We start from the raw sequence: 25,559 nt of genomic DNA on the forward strand, positions 1-25,559 counted from the left end.
ATTATTCTAGATATGATTCTCCTGTCGTGTGGTAAACGAATGTCCTTTCAAAGGTTACTGAGGCCTTAAGGGTTAATGACTCTATTAGCTGTGATCAGACTTCTCTGTTGAGCTTTTGTGTTTTGCTTTTCAGTCTCCTACCTGGTTGTCAGCAGTCACTTTTTGTCATTAACATGTCTACCTTTTGCAATAGTAGTCATTTCCATATTCCCAACCTCTGTATCACATCCAACTTGCTTCTTATAATCTACTTTAGATGAGGAAATCAGGGAGTCAATACTAACGTAGGTCTATCATCAGGCCCTATAGGTCCTCTTATCTGACTTCACGGCCATATACATTCCACGTGCATTAATTCCACGATTCTCTTAAGAGTCTGTAATATTTGGAATACAAAGTCCATGGGGAAAAATTCTATAGGTATTAGCCAAAGGAATCAGTTAGTCAGGTAAAACCATTTTTGGTAACTCCCTACAACTAATTTGTCAGTGAGCTTTGAATGCAGTGTGGGGTGTATGTGATCAATGTCCAATAAACAAACTTTTAAAAATTGAAGACTTGTTTTTATTCCTCTTTTAAGTGTGTTATTTCTACCAACAGGTAATGAGGGTCTCAGTATAGGTGCCAAGAATGCTTAGACATGGCAATAAAATGAAACATACATCTTTAAGACTCTCTTAGACAGAGAAACTAAAAAACATTGCTTAAGGCAGTGATTCTCAAAGTATGTGGTTCAGGGATGTCTGGCAGTCCCAAAGACAGTTTCAAGGGGTTTTGCAAAGTCAAAACTATTTTCATAATAATACTAAGACAAATTTGGCTTTTTATTTTCATTCTCTCATGAGTGTACATAAGAGTTTTCCAGAGGCATGACGTGATATTTCGACAAACTGGATATAGAAGTACACATGAGAATCCAGTGTCTCCTATTAAGCCGAACACTAAAAAGATTTGTAAAAATGTAAAATAATGCTACTCTTCTTACTAAATATTTTTGTTTTAGAAACTGTAGTTATTTTCATAAATATGGTAACATGTAAAACGTTTATTATTATTTTTAAATAGATTAATAAATATATGTATTCTTTTAACATCTTTATTGGAGTATAATTGCTTTACAATGTTGTGTTAGTTTCTGCTGTATAAGAAAGTGAATCAGCTATACATATACATATATCCCCATGTTCCCTCCCTCTTGCGTCTCCCTCCCACCCTCCCTTATCCCACCCCTCTAGATGGTCACAAAGCACCCAGCTGATCTCCCTGTGCTATGCGACTGCTTCCCACTAGCTATCTGTTTTCCATTTGGCAGTATATATAAGTCCGTGCCACTCTCTCACTTCGTCCCAGCTTACCCTTCCCCCTCTCCATGTCCTCAAGTCTGTTCTATTTTTAATAGGTTCTCAGTTTTAATTTCTGTTCGGGCAAATATCAATAACTATAATATCAATAGATATAAACAAAAGCTCTTAGAGGTCCTTAATAATTTTTAAGGATGGAAAGGAGTCCTGAGTTTAAAAAGTTTTAAAACTGCTGACTTAAGGGATACAACCCAAGCATTATTTTACTTCTGCCCTTTTATAAAGATGTTAACTAAGCTGCTGCTATCTTCATTCTGGAAGACAGAAAGTTGGGGACCAGCCAGTTCTACCACTGCTGTCAGTTCTGCCTTGTGGGGATCCACTTGCCCAGTTGGAATTCTCCTAAGTTATGAGAATTTGGGACCCTGAAGAGAGGCAACTGATGATCTCTAAAGGAAACAGGGAATTTGGGGCATAACGAAAAGGGATCATGGGCTGAAAAAGGAGGAAGCAGAGCTGGCTTTCTGTGGCATCTGGATACGAGCCGGTCACCACGGCCTGTACATTCTGCCTTTGAACTCTCTCTGAATAATATCTTCTTCCCCATCCCCAACCACAACCATCAGAATCCAGGTCCTCGTTAACTCACCTCTAGATTATTCTAACAGACTTTGAATTATGCTCCTAACTCCAATCTTTAATTCTTTCTGTCAATCCAGCCAGTAAACTACTGTCAGATTAATGTACCTCAAACAGTGCTTTCATGCAATGAGCCAGCAAATATATCTTACTTATTGTACTCCATCACTGTGCCAAGTGCTAGTAGAGATTCAAAACTTTCACTTAACTGAAAATCTTATTCTATTTGGGGGGAGGGAAATGAATATGTATCAAATCATTACTAAAAAAATATGCTACACATACTGTGGTATAGACTTGCAGTGTGACAGATCAGAGAAAGAATAGGATTTTGGTAACTCCTAAGAGGATCTGGGATGAGCTTGGTACACATAAGGAAGAGTGAAACCATGTGATAATGAGCTGAGACTACGTGTTGGAGAGCAGGAAGAAGATCTGAAGAAGACAGTCTAATACTTCATGCTAAAAAAAATACTTGTTAATTACTGATTGGTACACTAATGCATTAAAATAAATTATAGGGCTTCCCTGGTGGCATAGTGGTTAAGAATCCGCCTGCCAATGCAGGGGGCATGGGTTCAAGCCCTGGTCTGGGAAGATCCCACATCCCGCAGAGCAACTAAGCCTGTGAGCCACAACTACTGAGCCTGTGCTCTAGAGCCTGAGAGCCACAACTACTGAGCCCACGTGCTGCAACTACTGACTCCCACATGCCTAGAGCCCGTGCTCCACAATAAGAGAAGCCACTGCAATGAGAAGCCCGTGCACTTCAATGAAGAGTAGCCCCTGCTTGCTGCAACTAGAGAAAGCCTGTGCGCAGCAATGAAGACCCAATGAGCCCCCGCAAAAAACAAAAATTAATTAATTAATTAATTAAATTATAGATAGAAAACAAGATAAAAACTTTTGACTGGTGTGCTGGGTGGCTTAATCTGCCTTCCCCCAACAGCTGCTGCTCACCACTCTGTTTTCTAAATATGGTTAAGAATGAAGGTTATGGTTTTCAGGTTTTTTAAAATAAATAAATTTATTTATTTATTTATTTATTTATTGGGTCTTGGTTGCTGTGCACAGGCTTTCCCTAGTTGCGGCGAGCGGGGCTACTCTTTGTTAGAGTTACTACAAGTTACTACAAGCAACTCTATGCCAATAAAATGGACAACCTGGAAGAAATGGACACATTCTTAGAAATGCACAACCTGCCAAGACTGGATCAGGAAGAAATAGAAAATATGAACAGACCAATCACAAGCACTGAAATTGAAACCGTGACTAAAAATCTTCCAACAAACAAAAGCCCAGGACCAGATGGCTTCACAGGTGAATTCTATCAAACATTTAGAGAAGAGCTAACACCTATCCTTCTCAAACTCTTCCAAAATATAGCAGAGGGAGGAACACTCCCAAACTCATTCTATGAGGCCACCATCACCCTGATACCAAAACCAGACAAGGATGTCACAAAGAAAGAAAACTACAGGCCAATATCACTGATGAACATAGATGCAAAAATCCTCAACAAAATACTAGCAAACAGAATCCAACAGCACATTAAAAGGATCATACAACATGGTCAAGTGGGGTTTATTCCAGGAATGCAAGGATTCTTCAATATATGCAAATCAATCAACGTGATACACCATATTAACAAACTGAAGGAGAAAAACCATATGATCATCTCAATAGATGCAGAGAAAGCTTTTGACAAAATTCAACACCCACTTATGATAAAAACCCTGCAGAAAGTAGGCATAGAGGGAACTTTCCTCAACATAATAAAGGCCATATATGACAAACCCACAGCCAACATCGTCCTCAATGGTGAAAAACTGAAAGCATTTCCACTAAGATCAGGAACAAGACAAGGTTGCCCACTCTCACCACTCTTATTCAACATAGTTTTGGAAGTTTTAGCCACAGCAATCAGAGAAGAAAAGGAAATAAAAGGAATCCAAATCGGAAAAGAAGAAGTAAAGCTGTCACTGTTTGCAGATGACATGATACTATACATAGAGAATCCTAAAGATGCTACCAGAAAACTACTAGAGCTAATCAATGAATTTGGTAAAGTAGCAGGATACAAAATTAATGCACAGAAATCTCTGGCATTCCTATACACTAATGATGAAAAATCTGAAAGTGAAATCAAGAAAACACTCCCATCTACCACTGCAACAAAAAGAATAAAATATCTAGGAATAAACCTACCTAAGGAGACAAAAGACCTGTATGCAGAAAATTATAAGACACTGATGAAAGAAAGTAAAGATGATACAAATAGATGGAGAGATATACCATGTTCTTGGATTGGAAGAATCAACATTGTGAAAATGACTCTACTACCCAAAGCAATCTACAGATTCAATGCAATCCCTATCAAACTACCACTGGCATTTTTCACAGAACTAGAACAAAAAATTTCACAATTTGTATGGAAACACAGAAGACCCTGAATAGCCAAAGCAATCTTGAGAACGAAAAACGGAGCTGGAGGAATCAGGCTCCCTGACTTCAGACTATACTACAAAGCTACAGTAATCAAGACAGTATGGTACTGGCACAAAACCAGAAAGATAGATCAATGGAACAGGATAGAAAGCCCAGAGATAAACCCACACACCTATGGTCACCTTATATTTGATAAAGGAGGTAGGAATGTACAGTGGAGAAAGGACAGCCTCTTCAATAAGTGGTGCTGGGAAAACTGGACAGGTACATGTAAAAGTATGAGATTACATCACTCCCTAACACCATACACAAAAATAAGCTCAAAATGGATTAAAGACCTAAATGTAAGGCCAGAAACTATCAAACTCTTAGAGGAAAACATAGGCAGAACACTCTATGACATAAACCACAGCAAGATCCTTTTTGACCCACCTCCTAGAGAAATGGAAATAAGAACAAAAATAAACAAATGGGACCTAATGAAACTTCAAAGCTTTTGCACAGCAAAGGAAACCATAAACAAGACCAAAAGACAACCCTCAGAATGGGAGAAAATATTTGCAAATGAAGCAAGTGACAAAGGATTAATTTCCAAAATTTACAAGCAGCTCATGCAGCTCAATAACAAAAAAACAAACAACCCAATCCAACAATGGGCAGAAGACCTAAATAGACATTTCTCCAAAGAAGATACACAGACTGCCAACAAACACATGAAAGAATGCTCAACATCATTAATCATTAGAGAAATACAAATCAAAACTACAATGAGATGTCATCTCACACCAGTCAGAATGGCCATCATCAAAAAATCTAGAAACAATAAATGCTGGAGAAGGTGTGGAGAAAAGGAAACACTCTTGTACTGCTGGTGGGAATGTAGAATTGGTACAGCCACTATGGAGGACAGTATGGAGGTTCCTTAAAAAACTACAAATAGAACTACCATATGACCCAGCAATCCCACTACTGGGCACATACCCTGAGAAAACCATAATTCAAAAAGAGTCATGTACCAAAATGTTCATTGCAGCTCTATTTACAATAGCCCGGAGATGGAAACAACCTAAGTGTCCATCATCGGATGAATGGATAAAGAAGATGTGGCACATATATACAATGGAATATTACTCAGCCATAAAAAGAAACGAAATTGAGCTATTTGTAATGTGGTGGATGGACCTAGAGTCTGTCATACAGAGTGAAGTAAGTCAAAAAGAGAAAGACAAATACCATATGCTAGCACATATATATGGAATTTAAGAAAAAAAAAATGTCATGAAGAACCTAGGGGTAAGACAGGAATAAAGACACAGACCTACTAGAGAATGGACTTGAGGATATGGGGTGGGGGAAGGGTAAGCTGTGACAAAGCGAGAGAGTGGCCTGGACATGTATACACTACCGGACGTAAAATAGATAGCTAGTGGGAAGCAGCCGCATAGCACAGGGAGATCAGCTCTTGTGACCACCTAGAGGGGTGGGATAGGGAGGGTGGGACAGGGAGGGAGACGCAAGAGGGAAGAGATATGGGAACATGTGTGTGTGTATGGCTGATTCACTTTGTTATAAAGCAGAAACTGGCACACCATTGTAGAGCAGTTATACTCCAATAAAGATGTAAAAAAAAAAAAAGAATCATCTATATTTTGCTATACTGTATCTAACCCATAAGGTTATTTGTAATATCTGTACCTATCATTTGATAATCAATATTTAATGAGTTCTTATCAGTAGTTAGGCGCTATGGAAATATACAGAAATAAAAGCCATGGTCCCTATCCTACCTTACCAATCCAGGTGGAACAGATAAACACACAAAAAGATAACAGGCAGCAGCTGATAGACAGAATGAAGTTTGGTTGGATGGCCAAATGAACTATACCTTACTATATATTTAGTGAAAATATGACATATTTAGTGAAAAAGGAGAGATAGGAAGGATGTGGTATTTGGATTTAAATGAACTGATATGGTGCAGTTGTAAAATGTTGTTAATCGTTTTTACGCTTTCCTCTAGATGGTGCTAGAACAACCACATTGTCTTTTATAACTCAAGTTTCCTTTAACATTATAAAGAGTAAGAGGTAATTTATGACTCATTAACAACTTGATGGCTCCTCTACTAATTTTACTGCCTTTTGGCTTACATCTTGGATAGTGGGAAATCCTGGACACTGCTAAGAAATTTAAATCACAGACAACTTAAACCCCAATGGTTTCTCATCCAATCTACAAAGAACTATTAATTCAAAGCAATGTACTATTTGTGTGTGTTTGGGGTGGAGAAGTAGGGTTGAATAATTTTCAGCCTCTGCTTCCAGAAAACTTGTAATTTAGAATGAAGGGACAGAATTCCTAATATAAAGCAGAAGACATTATCACCAGCAATGTTTACCACTACTAATCTAAAAGATCACAGAAATAACAAGGGTAGGTAATGAATATTCTAACTTGCCTAAGGAAATAATGGGTTCTTTAAAGATTAGTAATAAGTTTTAAAAAATTGGCTTAAAATAAAGTTATTGTTGGATATACATATCGTAACTCCCCAAAACTGTTACATCAGGCATCTGATATATCCAGATCGAAGCCCTGTCTAGGAACAGCCATAGTGTGCATTCCGTACAGACTTTCAGTATCTCATGTAATATGGGCTTATAATGATAGAGAGATGTGAACTGAGCTCTAAGATTTCATGTTATAAGGATTTTTTGTTTGTTTTTAAAAAATTTTTTGAATAACCGTACTTCTAGTATACAGAGAGCTTGGGATGGTGGTGATGGCAGTGGTTAATCAGAGAGTAAGGTGAGAAAGCTAATATGTAACATGTGAATAGAAGTGGAACAGTTTCTACTTCCTCCTTGTGAGGGCAGCATCTGTACAAAACTACAGTGTTGGTGTCTGGAGAACACTTGTGACAAACTTCTAACCAGGCCCTCTCTATCAGTCATCACTGCCAAAGCAGCTCACAAACCTTTAGGTCATCTTATATCCTTGATGTGTCAATGATGCTTTCTCCTCATATAGTCCAAGATTAAAAGCTCCTGTTACATTCTTTCCCCTCCAACGTTAGTGATTAACTGGCTGGGCACCCCCTCCCCCAAACTGAAAAGAAGCTGAGCAACGGCTCACTGCTCCTAACTAATCCTTCATAATAACAGGCACCTATTGTAGTTACCTGGTCTCCTAGTTAAAAATAACTAGGCTGAAGAAGAGCTGCTGTGGTCTGCAGAACTCTTAGTACATGCTATTTGGTGGGCTAGTTATTTGCATATTATTTATTTGAAGATACTTCAGCTACAAGATTTCCTGAAAACAAGCTCCCATACACAAAGCAAATGTGAAAAAACAACTCCACAAATTTAAGAACCAAAGCTGTCTTTTTGGCATTATATGGCAAAAATGTGTCAAGGTATAAATTTCTTTTCATTCCAGCCCATTGAAAGTAAACAGGACTAGCGTTAGGGCAAGTTGTTTAAGATGTTCTTTGACTTAGTGAAGGTTTACATTTCTGAAGTAACCAAAATCCATCAATCTTCTTTGTGATTTCTTCCATTACTTTTATGCTAAGCCTTTTTATCTAGAAATTTGGATATTTACTTATGTATTATTTTAACTGAATGGCTTTACAAAAATTAAAAAAAAACCACATACCTAAGAATCCTGAATATATGTGTGTGTGTATTTATATACACACATATATAAAAACTTATTTTTTCTACTTTGGAAATTATTTATTTTTATTTTTAAATTCTTTTTTAAATTAACATATAATTGACAAATAAAATTGTCAGATATTTAAAGTTTACAACGTGATGATTCAAGATATGTATAGTTTTATATAAATTTATGTTAGATAGTGTAAGATGGGTCTGTAAATCCACTTTTTTCCCTCACATAGGGTTTCGCCAATAGCTATTACTAAAAAATCCTTTCCATTTCCCTTAGTTTGATTATAAATTAGGGCCTGTTTCTGGACTGTCAAATTGGTTCTACTGAGCCACTATATATGCATGTAAAAAATGAAAAGTAACCCGTGTTCCCCCCCCAAACCCCAATGATGCTGTATTAGAAGAGGTAATAACATCTACATCTTTTCCTTTTCCCTACATAAATACTTAGCAGGTACTTGGTAACTACTGAACAGAATAAATAACCCCAATACTGGTTCAACCCATCAAGGCAGGGTTTGGATAGGCATCAGATCTCACCTCTGGCTGATGAGGTGACAGCAGAATAGGAACTCCTCAACTACTTACTTAAAAATTTCACTTCCTGATTATCTACCCAGTGTGGTTCACCAAATTTCCAGCAGCATGGGTACGTGTGCATGCACATGCAGGTTAGAGTTCAGGGAAGGAGTGTTGGGAAGCCTAAGTGACAACACCCTATATAGCAATAATGAGTTTATGATATTAAAATGTAAAGATTTAGATTTTTTTTGAACAACAAATACAACAAAAGGGGGTCTTATATTTCTGATGCTTCATTTCAAGTTAAAATTCTACTTTTTCAAAATCACCTAAGGGTTAAACATTGACTGTAAAAATCCGACACGTTTTATTACATTGGGCTCATATTTAGAAGCAAATATCTGAATTTGTCCAACCAAAGCTGCAGTCAGTTCAAACTCTTGCCTTTTATGTCCTGCTGTCAGACAAAATTTGTTGTAGGTTTTGCAATAAGTAACCATCTTCCCCTTCCACATATGAGATGAACCACCAGCAGCACCCTAGACCTTAACCATCATGACACACTGAATACGCCCAGACTCCAACATAATCTCACTAAAGTTGTTGAAGAGGTTTCCCAAATCCTAATGATACAAAAAGATGCTTAGTCCCACACACAATGGGTTAAATCCTTTGTTGCTTTCTCTGATATATTTTTCTTTTGGTGGGGGGAGTGGGGTGTACATTATTTCGGTGAAGCCTTGATGGCTTTTAAGATAATAGTTTCCATTTACTGTGTTTAAGAGTCTTCCATATATTATTTCATATTTAATCCTCTGAACAACCCCCAAAGTATTATCATTCCCATTGTACAGATGAAGAAATGGAAACTTAGAGCAATTTGTTCCAATGTTACATAGCTAAATAAGATGCAAAGCCAGGATCTGAATCCAAATCAGTCTGGCTCTAAACTAAAGCCTGTATTTTTAACTATGCTGTCTCGCAAGATGAGGATACACTTTCTTGGTTCTCAGCAGCTCACATTTCCAGGTGTAAAACACTAAATAGTCCATGTACTGTACTTGAGAATAAAATTGTGGACTAGAGTGAAAGATATCAACACCTGTAGGTTTATTTTTGGCTGAGAAGCAGGTTATTGATTTTATGTTTGCCCTCTCTCTACCAGAGAAGAAACAGAAGCAGCAATAAAACTGCATGCTGGTGGCAAAGGGGAAAATATATGGAGCAGAAGAGGCAAGAAGCAAAAAGAAAATGTCAAAGTAAGCAAAAGGCACCAAGAGGATAGAAACAGAACAAGAGTAGGGGACGGAAACTCAAAAGTCCAAAGCTTCAAGGCTATTATGAAACACATACAGTCATCCCTCAGTATCTTCAGGGGATTGGTTCTAAAACACATCCCCACCCACCGCCCGCCCAATACTAAAATCCAAGGATGCTCAAGTCCCTTTTATAAAATGGCATAGTATTTGCATATAACCTATGTACATCCTTCCACATACCTTAAATCACCCCTAGATTACTTATAATACCTAATACAATGTAAAAGCTATATAAAGAGTTGTAAATAAAATGTTCACAGTTGCCAGTGAGTGGCAAATTCAAGTTTTGCTTTTTGGAATTTTCTGGAATTTATTTTCCTGAATAGTTTGGTTCCATGCTTGGTTGAATCTGTGGATTCAGAACCCATGGATATGGAGGGCCATCTGTAACGTGTTTCCTTTGTGAGTATTTTGTTGATGATATGAGAAACAAAGCTTGGTTCTAAAAGAGCTGCAAAATTTCATAAGTATCTTTTTATAAGCCATTAAAAAAAAGAATGTAACTTAACCTAAATCAATCATGATACATCCTTAACATGGAATAATGTGTAGTTATTTAAAATGTTATAGGAGACCATTTAATGTCATGGTAGAATGTTCATGGTATTTTCCTCTATAAACAGAGAAAATTACAAATATACAGAGACAGGTACCAATTTGTTAAAAAAAAGAAAAAGTGGGGCTTCCCTGGTGGCGCAATGGTTGGGGGTCCGCCTGCCGATGCGGGGGATGCGGGCTCGTGCCCCGGTTCGGGAGGATCCCGCGTGCCGCGGAGCGGCTGGGCCCGTGAGCCATGGCCGCTGGGCCTGCATGTCCGGAGCCCGTGCTCCGCGGCGGAAGCAGCCGCAGCAGTGAGAGGCCCCGCGTACCGGGAGAAAAAAAAAAAAAAAAAAAAGAAAAAGTGTATGTATAACATAACGAAATCACAATAGGAGTTTTATCTCTGGGTGATTTATGATTTTCTTCTTTGTGATTTAGGATTTCTCCTTTTTATTCTATTCCCAAATTTCCAACAATAAAAAGCTGTTACTTTTTTTGGGGAACCATCACTACTGTTTCCAAAACTTTTTCATCACCTGAAACAGAAACTCTCTAACTATTCCCTCTGCCCCACAGCACCTAGTAACTCTATTCTCTCCTTTCAGTTTCTATAAATTTGTCTATTCTAGATAACTTGATATAAATGAAATCATACAATATTTGTTCTTTTGTGTCTGGCTTATTTCACTTAGCAAAATATTTTCAAGGTTCATCCACATTGTAGCATGTATCAGAATTTCATTCCTTTCTATTGCTATTCCATTGTAAGTATATACCACATTTTGTTTATGCATTCATCTGTTGATGGACACTGGGTTGTTTCCATCTTTTGGCTATTGTGAATAATGCTGCTATGAATATTCGTGTACAAGTTTTGTTTAAACACCTGTTTTCAACTCTTTTGGGTACATACCTAGGAGCAGAATTGCTAGATCGTTTGTTAATTCTATGTTTAACTTTCTGATGAGCCACCAAACTGTTTTCCACAATGGCTGCAACATTTTACGTTCCCACCTGCAGTCCACAAAGGTTCCAATTTCTCCACACCGTCTCCAACACTTATTTCTCCATTTTTAAAATAAGGTCACCCTAGTGGGGTGTGAAGTGGTATCTCATTGTGTGTTTTTTTTTTTTTAACATCTTTATTGGCATATAATTGCTTTACAATGTTGTGTTAGTTTCTGCTGTATAACAAAGTGAATCAGCTATACGTATACATATATTCCCATATCCCCTCCCTCTTGTGTCTCTCTCCCACCCTCCCTATCTCACCCCTCTAGGTGGTCACAAAGCACTGAGCTGATGTCCCTGTGCTATGCGGCTGTTTCCCACTAGCCATCTATTTTACATTTGGTAGTGTATATATGTCAATGTTGCTCTCTCACTTTGTCCCATCTTACACTTCCCCCTGCCCATGTCCTCAAGTCCATTCTCTACATCTATGTCTTTATTCCTGTCCTGCCCCTATGTTCATCAGAACCATTTTTTTTTTAGATTCCGTATATATGTGTTAGCATACGATATTTGTTTTTCTCTTTCTGACTTACTTAACTCTGTATGACAGACTCTAGGTCCACCCACCTCACTACAAATAACTCAATTTCATTTCTTTTTATTGCTGAGTAATTGTATATATGTGCCACATCTTCTTCTCATTGTGGTTTTGATTTGCATTTCTCTTATGATTAATGATGCTGAGCATCTTTTCATGTGCTTATTGGTCATCTGTATACCTTCTCTGGCAAAACATCTATTCAAGTCCTTTGCTCAGTTTTGAATTGGGTCGTTCTGTTTTTTTGTTGTTGAGAGGTAGGAGTTCTTTATATATTCTGGATATTAATTCATTATCGGATATATGATTTGCAAATATTTTTTCCCATTCTGTGAGTTGTCTTTTTCATTCTCTTGATACTGTCTTTTTGATGAACAAAATGTTGTAATCTTAATGGAATCCAATTTATCTATTTTTTCTTTTGTTGCCTGTGCTTTTGGTGTCATATCCAAGGAATGAAGCATTACTTTTTAAATCAGTTTAAAAAAAATGTAATTTTTAAAAAACATCAGGGGGAAAAAGTCGTTGCTAGTAGTGGGGTAGAAAATGTAGGAGGAGGTATAGTTTATTGCCTCTCATTCTGAATACAAAGCACATTATAATACAGCTTAAAACAAAGATTGTTTTAAGTGTCCAAATTCCTCCTCTTACTAGAATACGACCTGGTAGAGGAGCTCTTGGTCCAAAGGCATGTATAAAAGCTTCGCTACATCATAAATCAACTATACCTGAATAAATAAAAATAATTCAAATCAACATTAAAATATGTTCTGGGGAATACTATGAAAATCACCATAAGAAGGATTACTTATGATTTTGTAAAAAAGATTACTAAAAACAGATTAAGATCATGAAGAATATAATTAATCTGTTTAACGAAAAGTTGTAGAAACAAGAATAAATCTATATGCTGTTTCTAAAAAAAAAGGCTTCTTTACTTCAAACTTTCAACTTACCAACTTTCATAATGAAAACAAAGCTACCCACTGGATAAAGAGCTCATCATTTTGGCTCACCAACTACAGATGGCATGTCAGTGTACAGTGTCTACTTTGGATTTAAAAACTAGTACACTTGGCAACAGCCCTTTGGTATTAAATAGTTTTATACATTTTATGCAATTTACAATCGACCCCTAAGACTCACATCTTAAGAGAAGCTCTGGTAAAGAGATTTATTCCTGAGTGTGTAAACACCAGTTCTACCATCTGTTATTTTAAAAAGACCCCTGTTTCTATTCTTTGTTATTCTCTCTCTTTTTTAAAAAACTTTATTTATTCATTTATTTTTGGCTGTGTTGGGTCTTCGTTGCTGCACACGGGCTTTCTCTAGTTGCAGCGAGCAGGGACTACTCTTTGTTGCAGTGTGTGGGCTTCTCATTGCAGTGGCTTCTCTTGTTGCGGAGCATGGGCTCTAGGTGCGTGGGCTTCAGCAGTTGTGGCACGTGGGCTCTAGAGCGCAGGCTCGGTAGTTGTGGCACACGAGCTTAGCTGCTCCACGGCATGTGGGATCTTCCCGGACCAGGGCTCGAACCTGTGTCCCCTGCATTGGCAGGCGGATCCTTAACCACTGCACCACCAGGGAAGCCCTCTCTTCTTTTTTAAAAAGCTTGTCACCTTAGAAAAAGAGCTAAGCCTAATGTCCAGTGCTAATGGGAGTGGTTAAGAATAAACACTAATGGTTGTTGCTGACATTTTTTACACTGGTGCCTAATTGTTGCTCAATTTAGTCCTGTTCTATAGAAGCTGAATATACCTTCAGCCGTGCTCTTTTCTTTGCTTTCCTGGTAGAGTCCTCTTTACTCTTCCCAAGCCTCTTTACAGGCCAAAGGTCCTTTCAGCCACCACTAAATGATCAAGAGCCTGCTAGTGGGATCTGTGTAGTTTCAAGTTCTTTCTAAAGGAGAAAGACAGACATGCTTGTTTACTGATGTTAGGGGTGAGGGCAAGAAGGAGGAGGATGCATGTGCAACGAATCTCAGCTCCCAGTCAATACTAGTTTCAGGTTTTCTAGTCCTCTCTAGAGATAGGGGTAGAGGAAGAGATCATAAGAAAATAAATAAGTCACAGTTTCTGGAAACCTGTAAGCATAGCTGCAGCTTGGCCTGCAGCAATACAGTGCAGGAAACTGGCTAGGACTGAGAGAGGAGGGAGTTACAAAAGGATGTCTGTGAGGAAAGCTGGTTTGGAACTGTGGGTACTACTACCTCTGTGGAAGCCCCAACTAGGGGAATGCAGGAATTGCTCACTTCCCATAGCTGATCTCTGGTATGTTATTGTCTAATATTTAATCTTGCCAAGTGATTAGAGATTATGCAAATTTCTGAGCACTGTTTCTTCCAGGACAAAAGTTCAAATCACAGATACAGGGAGAGGGTGAACATAATCAGAAATTCACAAGAGTGGGTAGCATTCAGAGATTTTGAAAAGACTAGGGAAAATTAGGACCATCTGTGGTTCATCTACCAACTAAGATTTTTTTCCCTAAATTGGATGTTATCTGAAAACTATTTTTTTATGGGTTTGCCACGTAGTAATATCAGGAACTTTGGTAAAGAGTGCCATATTTCAAGGAAAACTCTAGTCCCAAATCTGCCTACTTCAGTGACAATTATTAGAGAGAATGTTTTGCTATGCTATAAATTCTTATGTCTTAACAAACCTCATGCAGGCAGAACCTAAAATCGGCTTAACAGCAACATTTCCAGGTTTTTATCTCACTTACCCTGGCAATCCATTCATCTACAAGTCATGGATTTTACTGTAGGGAAGGATGAAATCATGCATGGACCTTTCGAAACCAGAAACCCAAAGGCAGAAATGTAATTATTATTCCTTTAGAGAGAATACTTCCAAAGAGAATCTTAGTAAAGGGCTCCTGGTAAAGGGCTTCCCAGGAGCCCTTTACTAACATTCTAAGTAGAAATCTGTGAGGTTACCCAATAAATCAATTTGGGATAAAGTCTTCTCCAGAAATGTTTGAAACCTATGGAGCAGTGGTTCCCAACTTGCTGCACACTGGATGCACCTGGAGATCTTTAAAAACTACTGACACCTGGCTCCCACCTACAGCCACTCTGATTTCATTTAGCTAGGTGAGACCTGAGCATCATGGCTTTTTAAATCCCCGCCCCACTTTCTAATGTGCAGCAAAAATGTTCTGGGAATGACAGGAAACAAAAGTCCTAAACCCTTCTTTCTGGGATCTTTTGGGACAGAATGAGCCAAAGAAAGCACAAAGGCAACACCCATCATCCTGGAACCATTTTCTCATGACTATTGTCTTCTCTCTCCACAGATATTCAGGTACAAATATAATAGACACCAGCTGAAACCATTATTAGGCAAGTACCAATTTGGGGAGTAGGTTAGGTAGATCTGATGCTGCTAAAACTCTAAGCAGGAAAAGAAAACTATATCCTAGTACAGGTTAGAGATGTAAGGCCAAAGTGGAACACCCACCAAATGTAAACCACTCCACCCCCAGACTGCGGGGACCAGGAGGCTGGGGAGGAAAGCTAAAGATCTGATATAGCTCCTCCTCCCACCTACAAGTTCTCACACCATGGAAACTGTGTAAGTGTAACAAAGGCTGGTTTACCACACCCCGAAATCTCACATCCTCCCTTTCCTCTTGGTAAGGTAACCACACAGTGTATACCCATAGTGAGAGGTGGCTCAGCAGAGGCCATCATGCCTTCGCCTGTCCAGCTACAGTCCTTGTCTGAAAACCAGGAGTAAGAAGGAAGGTATCATCTCAACGGGACAGCTCTGAGGAAATACTTGCCTGGGGCTGAGATGGAATCACACTTGTCCACAGTTTTACTGCTTTATGACCTAGCAGGAAGAATCAGGATAAGAATATAGCTAGGGGCTAGCCTACAAGAGGTACTTTCCCTTTCAGCCTTCTTCAGCTAGAAGCTGAGAGACGTAGGTAAATGCTGAAGCTTCTTTTTCTTTCCGGTAATCTCCACTTGGCATTTTCAGGGTTTGTTAACAGAGTAGAACTGAACCACACTGAGGCTCTCAGTGCCAAGGAGATGGGAAATAGTAATGTAGGAGAGGACCAGCTGGGATCAGAGGGTGGATCCTCTTCTGCCCAGACTGGCTTGGGAAGCAATGCCTCTCTTTATTTTGTGCAGTTCTTGATTTCCTTCCTTTCTCTAACTTGTGACAATAAGTACTCTAAAATTTTTGATGGCCTCTGTTATGGGTTGAATTGTGTCCCTCCCCAAAAAGATATATTGAAGTCCAAACTCCCAGTACTTCAGAATGTGATCTTACTTTGAAATAGGGTCCTTACAGAGACAGTCAAGTTAAAATGAGGTCATTTAAGTGGGCTCTAATCCAATATGACTGGTGTCATAATAAAAAGGATAAATTTGAACACAGTGACAGACTCAGAGAGAAGAAAATGTGAAGGCACACAGGAAAAAGAAAGTCATGTGACTGGAGTGATGGCACCTACAAGCCAAGGGACACCAAGGGCTGCTGGCAAACACCAGATGCTAGAAGAGGCAAGGAAGAATTCTTCCCTCAAACCATCAGAGAGAACACAGCTCTGCCAACACCTTGATTTCTGACTTCTAGCCTCCAGAGCCATGAGACAATAAATTTGTTGTTTTAAGCCATCCAATTTTTGGTGCTTTGTTATGGCGGCCCACTAATACAGCCTCAAAAGCAGACTGGTAATGATTAAACAAGTCAGATTTTACTTCAGCCTCAGTGAATTACTGCCACTAGCCAAGGAGATTACAGTCTAGGTCACTGTTTCACCAGTAGGGTGGGTGGAGAACAGTGGTGATGGAAGCAAATCATAAATCTTGGGGAGCTATTTCACAATAAACATGCCCAAGCTCCATCCTGAACCTGATGATTCAGAATATGAGTGTGGGATAGCTAACATGTATTTTAAACAAGCTCCTCAAGTGATATCACTGACTTGCTCTGATTTTGTACCACCCCACAACTGAGTAATCCTAAGCTTAAATAAAAGGATAAAACTTCAGGTCTTTCCCAAATTGATCTGTAGACTCAATGTAATCAAAATCTCAGCAGGTTTTTCTTTTTTCCCCAAGTAAAAATTTACAAGCTGATCCTAAAATCTATATGGAAATGCACAAGGTCAAGAATAGCCAAGGCAATCTTGAAGAAGTATGATAAAGTTGGAGGACTTACACTACGAGATATGAAGACGTATAAAGCTATAGTTATTAAGACAGTATAGAATTGACACAAGACTAGACGGATGGATGACTGGAACAGAAGAGAGAGCCCAGAAATAAACCCATTCATATGTCACTTGATTTATGACTTATGTGACACTGAACTTCAGTGGGGGAAAGGATGGTCTTCTCAATAAAGTGCTGGGTCAATTATGTATCCATATGAAAAAAATAGAATCTTGACTCTAAATTCACATCCTAAAAAAAATCAAATTCAGATACACTACAGATCTAAATATGAAATGAAAAACAATAAAGTTCTCAGAAAAAAAATATAGGAGAATATCGTCATTATTTTGGGAAAGGCAAAGTTTTCTTAAACAGGACACAAAAAACACTAACTATAAAAGAAAAAAATGATAAACCAGACTTTATAAAAACAAAGAACTTCCATTCATGAAAAAGTAGGAAACAGAAGATATTTATGATACATATATCTGACAAAGGACTCTTAACCATACTATATAAAGAACTCCTAACAAATCAGTGAGAAGAAAACATACAACCCAATCCAAAAACAGGTAAAAGATTTGAACATGTACTTATAAAATGAGATTTCCAAATGTCCAATAAGTACATGAAAAGATGCTTAATTTTATGACTTATCATGGAAATGAAAACTAACACCACAATGAGATACCACTACACACCAACCAGAAAGGCTAAAATGAAAAAGACATAAGGTCAAGTGTTCACAAGGATGCAGAGCAACCAGGATTCTAATTGGAAGTAGGAGTATAAATTGGTTCAGATACTTTGGGAAACTGGCAACATCTATTAAAGCTGATCATATACCTACCTTATGATCTAGGAATTCCATTCCTAAGTATACACAGAATAGAAATATACTTATATTTCTATAATAGAAATACACAGAAAAGAATATATTTCCCCAAAAGATGTGTACAAAAATTTTCACGGAGGGACTTCCCTGGTGGCGCAGTGGTTAAGAATCTGCCTGTCAATGCAGGGGACACGGGTTCGAGCCCTGGTCCAGGAAGATCCCACATGCTGCAGAGCAACTAAGCCCGTGTGCCACAACTACTGAGCCTGCGCTCTAGAGCCTGTGAGGCACAACTACTGAAGCCCGCGGGCCTAGAGCCCGTGCTCCGCAGCAAGAGGAGCCGCTGCAATGAGAAGCCCGTGCACCGCAATGAAGAGTACCCCCTGCTCCCTGCAACTAGAGAAAGCCCATGAGCAGCAATGAAGACCCAATGCAGCCAAAAGTAAATAAATAAATAATAATAAAAATTTTTTTCACAGCGACATTTTTCACAACAGCCCCAAACTAAAAACAACCCAAATGTCCATCAACAACTGAAAGTAAGTAGTGTTATATTCACATTATATTCATGAAATACTGTAAAATAATGAGAATAAACAAAGTACAACTACATGCAACAACACGGATGATTTTCACTGGCCTAATGTTGAATAGCTACAAGGGTATACAAACACGTAAGCAAGTACATACACTATTTATGTTCAAAATGTGTAACACTACGCTTGAAAATTCAAGGACCTGTATGCCTATGATTTGTGCACATACTTATATTTATATTATTGTTAAATAAGACCTATTAACGAAAAACAAAAAGAAAAACTTTGGGTTTGTGACTCCTGTAGATCAGTGCCAGGAACAGCTGAAATGCAGACTAGTTCTATACTTTAGGCAGTCTGTGCAACCTCCAGGGTGGCAGACCAGTCTAATATCTAATGCAACAGCATCTGGGGGTGGCGGGGGGCGTTCCTACTTTCTTCATCCATTCTTTCTCCATACTGATACTCAATTCTGGGAGATTTTTAAAATATAACAATTCTAAGGAGCAGGGTAAAAACTAAAAAGCAGAGGGGAGATTGCTTAATGGGAAGACGCACTGTATTTCAAGTGTACTGACTGATATGGGAAATTTTTCAAAAGATGGGAACAATCAGAGTCAAATAAGAAGAAAGCAGGTTGTTCATTAAATTAGTTAAGGGTTAAAAGTTTCACTTGATTATGAGTTCAATGAGGGTAGAAAATTATTTGATAGCAGTCTTTCAGGCTTTTTTTAGACATCCTTAAAAAGAAAATAGAGTACAATTTGTGGGAGGGGAGCTACTCAATTTCTCCCCGCAGCCTTTTTGTCATAGACCTTGTTGCTATGGAGAAGGCCATGAAGGCGGCAACTAAGGGAAATAAAGGCTCTGGCAGGAGTAAGCATAGGGACAGCGGTTTAAACAAAAATTCCTTATGTAATTAGCAAGTAGCAGGGCCTATAAATCACCCACTTTCCATTTTTTCCTAACCCCTAACCCTCTAAAAGTACATGGGCCTGGTTTGCCACTATAATTTAACTCAAATACAGAGAAGCCTAAATGGGCCTAACAAAGCCTAAGGCTGGCAGACAAAACACATGGCCATTTAGCACCGCTGCCTCATGCCAGGGGGAATCAGCTACCTACCCATCCTATCCTGGGGAAATTATCTCCAGCTGCCTAAATTATAAAGTTGATGCCCTATGATTTCTTTGTTCTGTAAAGCCTAAGGGAGATGGGATAATGAAGTAGCAGAAGAGGTAGAGAACAGCTTCTCATTTCACAGAATAGTCAGAGACACAGAGGGGGTGTGGAGAGAGAGAAAGAGAAAGAGAAAGAGAAAGAGAGAGAGAAAGAAAGAGAGAGAGAGAGAGAGAGAGAGAGAGAGAGAGAGAGAGCGCGTGAGAGAGAAAATCTCACTGGTCTCAAGAGGCAGCAGCAGCGACCTGCAAGCAAAGCTCTGCCTGTGACTCCTGCTGTGGGAGAAAAAGGCTAGTTGCCAAGTTTGTTAACAGCTTCTGCCCATCATTGTTATAGCAGCTTTATCCATCAGGGCAGGGCCAGGACCTGTTTTCTTTTTTTAATAAATAAATTTATTTATGGCTGCGTTGGGTCTTGGTTGCTGCGCGCGGGCTTTCTCTAGTTGTGGCGAGCGGAGGCTACTCTTCTTTGCAGTGCGCAGGCTTCTCATTGCGGTGGCTTCTTTTGTGGAGCATGGGCTCTAGGTGTGCGAGCTTCAGTAGTTGTGGCACGCGGGCTCAGCAGTTGTGGCTCAAGGGCTCAAGGGCACAGGCTCAGTAGTTGTGGCGCACGGGCTTAGTTGCTCCACCGCATGTGGGACCTTCCCGGACCAGGGCTCGAACCCATGTCCCCTGCATTGGCAGGCGGATTCTTAACCACTGTGCCACCGGGGAAGCCCCAGGACCTGTTCTTAGCAGTGTGAGCACTGAAATGGGAGGGTACAACATCTTCCAGCAGATCTCGCCACAACCAATGATTAACAAAGACAGTTCCCTCTTCTGTCCCACACAAATGATCACAGAATCACAAATATCAGAGCTGGAAGGACCACAGAGATATGCAGTCCAATCTCCTCATTTTACAAATGAGCAAACTAAATATCAGACCAGTTAAATAACCTTATCGACAGGTCAAGAAAACTCGAAGGTCTCTAATGGAGCCTTTTCCCCTTGGAATCATGTGCCAAAGCTCAATCAGCCGGGGCTAGTGATTAGATCCAGTTTATACCAGAACTATATTTATTGCCTAGGTATCACTTCCGGGGTTCATACATAAGTATCAGGAACTAAATTATTTGTTAGAGGATGGCATTAATAACAACCTAGGTCTGTCTTTGAGCCCATCTGAGAGGGTTTTGTTACTGAAATACCAAAAGAATCTCATTTGAAACATCCCTTACCTATCTGGCAAGCCTGCAGCCTGGCCAACTTAACTGCCGGACAGTCCTTTGCTGGCAGGCAGGGAGGAGGTGGGTAAGAGTGCACAGAAGAATCTCTTAGTTTATTTTGCAATTTGCAAAATGAAACTCAAAAAAGGCTGTAACTGAAATTTTTCTTTAGGGCTTCGGGATTTAAATCTATGACAGTGGACAGGTAACGTAATCCACAGGGGTGTTCAGACACGTAACTGCCCTAAAGCACCCCCTGGGAGTAAACTGCTAGGTGGAAAGAATGTGTTGGCTGTTGTTCTGTGTAGAGGAGGGGCTAGGAGAAAGTAAGTGTTGATTTCCCCAATGTTTCCTTTGTGTGGCTGCCGTTGCCATGTGGTGGTCCGTTGCTATGAGATTTGTGGTGCCAGACAATGGCTGCTGGCTCTCTATGACTGTGCTATTAGGTTGAGCTGTTTCTGCAGGAGTCAGACTAGTAAGCAATTGGCTACACAGTGGAGAAACCCTGGTCACTGTGCACCATCCCTCTCCAGGTAAGTGCTGCCTGAGGCAAGACTGAAGGTGAAGGAGTGTTAATTACAGCCAAGGAAAAAGAAAAATCAGTAGCTGAGAACCATCTTAGCTTTCCAGTACAAATACCTAAAATTAGATATTTCATAGTCCACACAAGTACTTTCCTACATCAGAACCACACAGAATAAACCAAGGGTAACTATCAAGGTTACCATTTCCATGAGAGATTAATGGATAGCCTCTTCCTGTTAGTGAGAAGGACAAAGACACCCACAGTCGGGATCTGTAATCAGATGAGGATGAAGAACCGCTGAGGCAGGTTCTCGCGGAGCTACCACAGGCTAACTAACTTCCTGCTAAGCAAAACCACTGCCTATTACTCCGATAATGAGAAAACTTTGTCCCACAGACCAAAGTACAGGGCTCAACCACAGAGTCTGAAGCAGGGCCAACTGTTCTGCTGGGTAACAGGGGCCAGAGTACACAGAAGTCACCCTGGCTCTGTGTGGATGTCAGCTATTTACCACCCTCATCCTTCTCCCATAGATTACTCTTTCCATCTCAGAGCAAATATACACTTTTAGAGTATATATAATTTCAATTCCACCTAGCCCCTATGATATTCAATATGGTAAACCACTAGCTATATATGAATATTTAAATTTAATAAAATTTAAAATTCAGTCCCTCAGTTCCACGTGCCACATTTCAGGTGCTCAATATCATGTGTCACTAGACTATCATTTTGGAGAGTATATTTCCACCACAAAACGTTCTACTGGACAGGACAGATCTAACCCAAGCCCCCATAAATTAGAAATCTAAGGCCAGGAGAAGTTTAGAGACTTATCCAAGATCACATGGGTAGCTAAATGCACAATCTGTTCTGGAATTCAACTCTCCAGACTCTAGTTCAGAGATATTTGTTCTGTATTACTATGGCTTTAGGGCACTATTACTCCTTAAAACAATTCATCTCAAACAGCTGCAGACACTCCTAGTTGTTGGACTAAAAATGTATACCCTGATGTGGAGATGGGGACGCATAGCCTTTCCATCTTTTTTTGTGCACATATATGACAAAACCTTTACCAAGTGCAAAAACTGAAAACTTTCTCCTCCTCACCAAATCATTAAGCTAGAATTCAGCTGTGGAGGATAAGGCCAAGCTTATCACAGAGCTTTTCATACCCTCTGGAATACAACGTAGTTGCACTCATTTCAGCTTCAAAAATGTGGTCTTATAGCACTACAACTTCTGTCTTTCTAATATTTTGGTAAAGAAGACTGGAGAAAAAGAATTTTAGAGATGTTGTAAGAGGGATTTCTACATGGAGTGGGATGGTGAACCTAGATAAATGATTATCAAAGCTTTTTTTTTTTTAACAGCAGAATCCTCTTCAAATATAGTTTTACAAAGGAGCTTAACATATAAATCACCCAAAAGTAGAAATGCTCTGGGTTGCATCTGGTTGGGTAGCAGAGATGCAGGCTTCAGTAGCTGTGGCACATGGGCTCAGTAGTTGTGGCTTGTGGGCTCTAGAGCTCAGGCTCAGTAGTTGTGGTGCACGGGCTTACTTTCTCCACGGCATGTGGGATCTTCCCGGACCAGGGCTCGAACCCGTGTCCCCTGCACTGGCAGGCGGATTCTTAACCACTGCACCACCAGGGAAGCTCTGAAACGATTCATTTTCAAGATGCCATAGTCAACTAGTATTGGATCCACGCTGACTCCAAGGTTTAAGCCATAGATTCTAATAACTTAAAAGCTGGATATGTCCTTATTGGTCATCTAGTTCAACTATACTTAAGAGATGAGGTAACTACAGTCCAAAAAAAGTTAAGGAATTTGCCCAAGGTCACACAACAATAGTGGCAGAGATATAGAGGTCTCCTGATTTTCACTTTAGGGCTCTTTCTACTATACCACAAATTCTGTCTAGAAAGCACATTTGCTGAAGTAAAATATATCACTAGTGATGGCCTTCGACTTAGTGCTGTAGTCTAGAAAGGAGAACCTGTAGCATCTCCTGGAATTCTTATCTAATAAGTCAGCTTTGCCTTTCTTTAAAATGCCGTAGAAGCCAGTAAGCAATTTCGCCTCAACAAAAGTATGTGTTTCCAGGACCATGGGTTAAGGTAAGATCTGTGAACCAGAAATAGACTTGGAACCTGTTATTTTGATTTGAAGTGAGGTGGGACAAAGTGAAATCGGGGGAATCAGACCTCTGCATAAATGCTAAGAATATGTCTTAAAAAAGCCAAGGAAGACACTCCAGGTTATACTTGGGTCTTCTTAATAGTCCTAAGGTTGAGCCTAGTTAAGGAGGATCTTTGTAGTGCTGGCATCACAAACAGCCTAAAAAGGAGATGGGATCTGCAGGACTTTCAAAATGCCTCCAAGGCAAGGTTTACAGTGAGAGATAGGAAAGAAAGCAACAATGCAGGACAGATAAGCAAAGAAATCAGGAAGAATTGAGGTCATGACCCCTACACCTGTTCTCTCAGCAAGGTGGCTCAGTTCTATAGGAACCGCAGGATCCTCCATTCCCCTCAGAGGCCAAGCATTCATAGCTTCTTTCTAAGCCGTAAGGGTTTTACAGTTTGAAGACAGTAGGTTTGCCAGGCAAAGAGACAGAAAGTATAAAAAGTTGGGGTAGCAGACAAAAAAACCTACAAGGCTGGAAGGATTTTTTAAAAAAGTATCTGTATATAGTTCTTATCATTAACTTGAAAACTGACTCAGTACACTAGATCTTATAGATCTGCAGAGGATGATCTTTGCAGGAAATCTCTGTTTAAGGATGAAAAGGAATGTGAACCAGTTCTGATCCTAATTCAGACCTTTGCCCACAGACAGTTCAGGTGAAGGCCCTCTGGGACGGCCAGAAAGCAAAGTAGAGTATATCATTGCAGAACAGTTCTCTTTCCCTTGGGATGAAAGAAAAAGAAAAGAGAGGTAATAAGCCCTGAAATACAACATGATAAGTGGGAGAAAATATGGTATTAAACGTAGAAGACTAACATCTTACAGGTTTAAATAAGTTAGAGTGATCTTAAACTTGGTGAAAGTAATATTTATTCTGAGTTTCAGAGAAGGTATAGAATTCTGGAAAGTATCTGATTTTATACTATCTATTAGATATATATTAACATAGATCCAGAAATGACAATGAGATGGTGTGAGCATCCATTCATTCAAATAAATATTTGGGAGGGCCTACTATAGATGCCAACCATTAAGTACTGGGGATATAATGGTGAGCAAAACACAGTCTCTGAGCTCATAGAACTTTTGGAACAATGGAAGAGATAGACATTAACAGAAAAATACAATTATATACAAAATTGCAAATTGTGATAAGTGCTGTGAAATAAAGTACACGGTGCATTGAAAATGTGTAACAGGGGAACTTGGTGATAGGCCGCCAGTGACAACCAGAGAGTCTTTCAGAGCAAACGATTAAAAAAAAAAAAAAAAAAAAAATCTGTGTTAACATCCCCCTGGCAGGGAGGGAGAACAGGAATCCTCAGATAAAAAGGTAACCACCGTTCTCAGGAGAGTGAAAGGGTTATTAGCCTCACTCTCAGAGTTTTTATCAGGTTCACATACATAAAAAGCATACTGCCCTTGGAGAGAGTCACTACCATAAAGATGGGAAGAATACAGTAAATTGGCAGAAAATTGATGTTTTCTATCTTCAATATATTGAAGCAAGAGGCCCTGAAGTTTGCTTGGTGGCACAGAGCTGTGATCTGGATATGTTTGTCATTCCAACAGACTCTGGCTGTTTAGATATTTGGCCATAGGCAGATGACATTTTTAAAATCAGAGATGGCCACTTGGGATTTCCAGATTGTATATTGTACACACACATACAGAGTCAACCTCTAGGTCAACCTGTCTCTTCACTGCCTCTGCATCAGTTTCTAACACAATAGGATTATTTTCTTTTTCTTTTTGCATTATGGTCTCAGGCACACAATAAAACCTTATCAGCAGTGTTATTCTGAAGGCTGAAACTTTACTATATTGCTAACAAGGAGAGAGCCAAGAACACAGAGTTCTTAACCTGTATCACATCAGCACCTACTGCATGGAAAACCTTAAATAAATACTG

At 39.4% G+C, this 25,559-nt stretch overlaps 1 protein-coding gene across 8 annotated transcripts in view; it reads right to left on the minus strand.

Annotated features, from left to right (window-relative positions):
• ZNF609 (zinc finger protein 609) overlaps positions 1-25,559 on the minus strand; it is a 234,335-nt gene that overhangs the window by 44,727 nt on the left and 164,049 nt on the right. For 6 of the 8 annotated variants that reach the window (XM_089907122.1, XM_089907118.1, XM_089907121.1 and 3 more), the window contains one exon: positions 24,283-24,369. The exons of the other annotated variants lie outside the window; for them this stretch is intronic. In XM_089907122.1, the coding sequence (XP_089763248.1) occupies positions 24,283-24,369 (87 nt within the window). The remainder of the gene's footprint in view (positions 1-24,282; positions 24,370-25,559) is intronic. 8 annotated transcript variants of the gene reach the window in all.

The sequence above is a fragment of the Delphinapterus leucas genome, chromosome 2 (assembly GCF_059928025.1).
Source record: "Delphinapterus leucas isolate spDelLeu-1000000601 "Yukka" chromosome 2, BTC_Dleu_Yukka2, whole genome shotgun sequence".
NCBI lineage: Eukaryota > Metazoa > Chordata > Mammalia > Artiodactyla > Monodontidae > Delphinapterus > Delphinapterus leucas.